Here is a 4,485-nt window from a genome sequence, read left to right as displayed (position 1 = left end):
GGAGAGAGGGGGGGATGGCTGTTATGTAGCATGGAGCAGCTTATCGGGACCCGCCATCCAGGGGAACCAGAGTCGTAACGGCCAACCGCGGCACCTGAGCCAAGCGGCGGTGCGTGTAGTGCGTTCAGCTGGTGAGTCAGTCAGTTTCCCCTTCCCTTCCCCTTCCCTTCCCTTGTACCTGTGGCAGGCGTGAAACTTCCCCTCGCAGCGTCGGCGGCGTCGGCGTCGGCGTCGGCGTCGGTGGGCGGGCGAGAAGTGGTTGTTGGGAGCTCTCCTGCCTTCCTTTTAAACCTCTCAGCGCCTCCTGCCGTATTCTCCGTCTGCTCCGTCTTGTTTGTTGATCTCAGGTACATATAAATGTGAAAAACACTTCCTCCTCCTGCTGCATCCCGCTCTGCATCCCATCCCACATCGTATCCGTCTTATCTACGTTTCTCCCAACCCCTTCTCCGCATACAGACATACATCGAGAGCAAGCGAACAAGGCAAGAAAGGTGCGAGTGAAGTTTCATATCGTATCACACCTGCTTCCGCCTCGGTTCGCAGGGCTTCCTACGGCGAGCGACGCCCCAAAACTTTTTTCCAAAAAGGTGGTGGCTGTTTTGTTGTGGTCGTTGTTGTCGTTACTCTACTCTAAACCAAACCCCCCCCCCCCCCGTTATTCCATCAGTGGGCTGCTGCTTGCTGCGTATCATGAAGGTCTCGTCGGGTTCGATGGCCTCGTTGGCCTTGGTCCTGTTTTCTGGTTCTGCTCTGGTGGGTGCCCAGACTTTTACCGAGTGCAATCCCATGGTAAAAAGTAAGCTTGGATAAACTCCTTTCCCTCCCGTTCGCTCCCGAACCACTCTTTTTCTACAACTCAATTACTAACAAAGTCTGTCGGTTCTAAACAGCCTGCCCGGCAAACCCTGCTTTAGGTGGGACGGGTAAATTCAACTTCCTTGAATCTTCCGATCGATTTGATGTCGTGGGTGGTTCGCCAACATACGGTCCCGATGGTGCTCTCCTCGCCGTGGCGAAACAGGGCGATAACCCAACCCTCGTCTCGAAATTCTTCATCATGTTTGGCTTTGTTGAATTTGTCATCAAGGTTGCCCCTGGCCGCGGCATCGTCAGCAGCGCCGTCTTGCTGTCAGACACTTTGGATGAGATAGACTGGGAATGGCTGGGCGGCAACAACGCGCAGGTCCAGACCAACTACTTTGGAAAGAATCAACAGGGCACTTTCGACCGTGGCGCTTTCCATAGCAACGCAGGCAATCATGATGGTTATAACTCTTATTCCATCGACTGGTCCAAGGACCGCATTCTGTGGCTGATCAACGGCGAGGTTGTCCGCACGCTGACGGCCACTGAGGCTGGTGCTTCGTACCCGCAGACACCGATGCAGGTTAAAGCGGGTGTCTGGGCCGGTGGTGACCCTTCTAACCCACCCGGAACTATTGGTATGTTATAACCCACGATAACTTGATGGCTTGCAAATCTAATGATTTCACAACAAAACGATGCTAACATGAAAACTCCTGCAGAGTGGGCGGGTGGTGTAACTGACTACACAGCTGGTCCTTACGTCATGGGGCTCAAGTCCATTACCGTAACTGACTATTCCACTGGCAGCGAATACCGCTATTCTGACAAGAGCGGTACCTGGCAGTCCATTGAGGCTGTTGGTGGTAAGGTCAATGGCAATGGGACACCTGGGACGGGCCCACAGGTAGAGTCTTCAGCCCCCCCTGCAGAAGCCACCCGCCCTCCTACCACCAAAGGTATGCCACATATACCAAGCGAGTATCCTTGGGTTCCCCGTCCCACTACTACTATCCCTAGCGATACACTCGACACCAAGAGTGCCCCCTCAGTAACCACTTATCCAGGGCTCCCCAGTGACTGGATAGTCACCGACTCTGGGAGAGCCATACCGCCGAGCACGGCTTCTGTGAGTGAGCATCGCACCCTTTATGCTATCTGTTTCAAAATGCCTTGTTGGTTCCGCGTTTACTAATTCAGTTCGTCTTAATCGTTCTTCCAGAGAACATCCCAGTCTCCTTCACAGTCGTCGCCTTCATCTTCGGTTTCCTCTTCCGCTGGTGGCCCTGAATCCTCATTTTCATCTTCTGGTTCTCAAATAATTACAGCAACAAGATCATCTTCTCCCACTGGCACGGTTGCACCCCAAGCCGGTGCAGCTATAGGCAATTTCCGTATCCCGTACGGGGTTGCTGGTGTCTGTGGCTTGATTGGTGCTATGACTCTCCTATAACGAGTAAGCAGAACCAAATTAAAAAAAAAAAAAAAAAAAAGGCCTGAAATTGAAAATACCCCAAGATGAAATATGTGACGATGACGGGATCATTTAAGGGGACGAGAAGATTGATCTTTATGCAACTCTGTATATTTTATGCCACAACATTTTAGACAGCGGCGACTGGAGAGGCTAACTAAAATCTGGGATCTTTGTTTTATGTGCTTGGTTTGGCGGGTGGCTTTTTATGAAAAATTTCTCTTGAAGGTTTGTTTTCTCTTTTCTCTCTCTCTCCTTCTTGTTGGTGTCGAATTATTAGTTTCAATACCCTTTTTTTTTTTTTTTTTTTTTTTTTTTTTTTTTTTTCTCTTTTGTGAGTGTGATTTTCTCTATGCATGATTTGGTCAGTTGGTTGGAATGAGTTGATTTGACCCGGACTATGGGTCGAACCGATCGTCCTACGGTTTTGCAGGTTTTATGGCTTTTATCTTTTATGATGGTGTTTCTTTCGTTTTCTTCTTGTATCACATTGTGTTAGAATGGACATGACAGTAATTGTGTACCATACCATGACTTTGTTCAGGAATGAAAGAGTACATGGATTAGAGTCGAAGTTGGGTTGCGTTGAGTATTGTACAAGGTTGTGATTTGTTCTCGATGAGGTGGGATTCAGTTTTAATTCCAAGTTTTTACTTATGTGTCTGCTGTCTGGGGGTCGTATGTCTAGTGTTCGAGTTTGATTGCTGGGTGAGTCATTCTCGTGGTAGGTTGAAGGTAGGTGAGGTGTAGGGAGTTTTGGAGAGAGGTGATGTTGTAGGTATGGGGGTGATAACTTCTAAATTATATTCACGATACTAAGGAGGAAGCTTGAGGCCAAGAACAAGAAGGTTGGAAGGTGAGAAATGCCGGGAGAGTGAGTCATGAAAGGAGAATAACAGGTTTGTTGTTGTTGTTGTTGTTGTTGTTGTTGTTGTTGTTGCAGGGAAGATAGATCAATTGAAGAAATGAGTAATGAAACAGAAATAGTCATTAAAATTCGAAGCAGCAAGAAAAAGAAGAGACGGTAAACGTCATAAAAACATCATCACATAAAAGCCAGGGTTAACGTCACCCCCAACTCCCACACCCACACATCCTAGCTAGTATTTACCCATCCAACAACGCAACCAGAGCCTTCTCATAATCCCCGCTCGTCTCCTTCTCCACTGCCTCCACAAGCCCCCGCTCATACCTCCGCCTATACGCCGCCTTAACCTCCCCCACCCTCCCACCCCCCTTGGCCCAATGCAGCCTCACAACCCGAGCAATCAGCAACGAATCCCTCGTCCCCATCCCCTTCATACACTTATATAGCATCTCCGCATCCGTCCCCGGCCCATCCAGCGCCCCACGGACAATATACAACGCGCTGCGCCGCATGAGCTTCCGATCCGAGCGCGCCCAGATGGCTTTCACCTTCTTCACGAAGGTCATGGTTCCCGTGGCGGGGCTGAAGGCCGGGCGGCGGGTGAGGGCCGCGTTGACGGCGCGGAGGTGGTTGTCGCTCCGCTGAGCGAGGAGGGTGGCGAGGTCGGTCTCCTCCTTGCTGCCCGGGTCGATGTTTCTGGGTGCTTTGTCGAATTTGTCGGCGTCGGCTTCGACGAGGGCGGGGTCTAGCGGGGTAGATTCGTCCATGCGCTTGGCGTCGAGGGCGTGTTTGAAGAGCGTGTGGTGCGGGCCGCTTATGTGGTTTGTCGAGGTGAGGTGCGTGTGGAGGTCAGTTTTGTAGGTTTCTTTGAAGGCGGTTGTTATTGCTTGTATGTCTGCGTTGGAGCGGCGGAGGAGGACGTCGTCGAGCAAGGCGTGGGTGGAGGGTGGGGTTGCGTTTGGCTGCGCGGTTCGTGGTGGGAGGGCGTTGCGGAGGTAGACGATGTCGTTCCTTAGGGGTCCGCGGACGAGCGCGATGATGGTATCGCCGAAGTCTCGTTTCAGCTTTTCTACCAGCGCCTCTTCGAGGTTCTTGCCGATAGCGTGCCGGTATGTTTGGCGCAGGAGCGCCATTTGGAGAGGATCCGGCTTCGAGAGGATCTGGATAAGCTTGGATTCATCAGTGTTGAAGCCGCTGATGGCTTTTTTTATCTTTCGAGCTTCATCGCTCATGTCACCTGTTGCGACGTGAGCAGGATCATAGCCCAGTGAGGGCGCTGCCGGGGCTTGAGGGCCCTGCGGGTGGCCTGGGACAGGGGCGCCGTAGCTGTATCCTG

General features: G+C 51.5%; 2 protein-coding genes across 2 annotated transcripts; one reads left to right on the top strand and one right to left on the bottom strand.

Moving 5' to 3' along the window:
* Positions 1–693: 693 nt before the first annotated feature.
* Positions 694–2,260, top strand: PAAG_01139 (cell wall glucanase; the record flags this gene model as incomplete). Its single annotated transcript, XM_002797234.2, has 4 exons — positions 694–799; positions 894–1,445; positions 1,530–1,936; positions 2,030–2,260. The coding sequence occupies 4 exons, from the start codon at positions 694–696 to the stop codon at positions 2,258–2,260; spliced, it is 1,296 nt and encodes a 431-aa protein (XP_002797280.1).
* A 1,128-nt stretch (positions 2,261–3,388) lies between these two features.
* PAAG_01138 (annexin A13) lies at positions 3,389–4,381 on the bottom strand (the record flags this gene model as incomplete). Its single annotated transcript, XM_002797233.1, has 1 exon — positions 3,389–4,381. The coding sequence occupies one exon, from the start codon at positions 4,379–4,381 to the stop codon at positions 3,389–3,391; it is 993 nt and encodes a 330-aa protein (XP_002797279.1).
* Between the last annotated feature and the right edge of the window lie 104 nt (positions 4,382–4,485).

This window comes from Paracoccidioides lutzii, assembly GCF_000150705.2.
Source record: "Paracoccidioides lutzii Pb01 unplaced genomic scaffold supercont2.2, whole genome shotgun sequence".
NCBI classification, from domain to species: Eukaryota; Fungi; Ascomycota; class Eurotiomycetes; order Onygenales; family Ajellomycetaceae; genus Paracoccidioides; species Paracoccidioides lutzii.
Note: the sequence above shows the minus strand (reverse complement) of the source record. Positions and strands in the feature narration are given on the sequence as shown.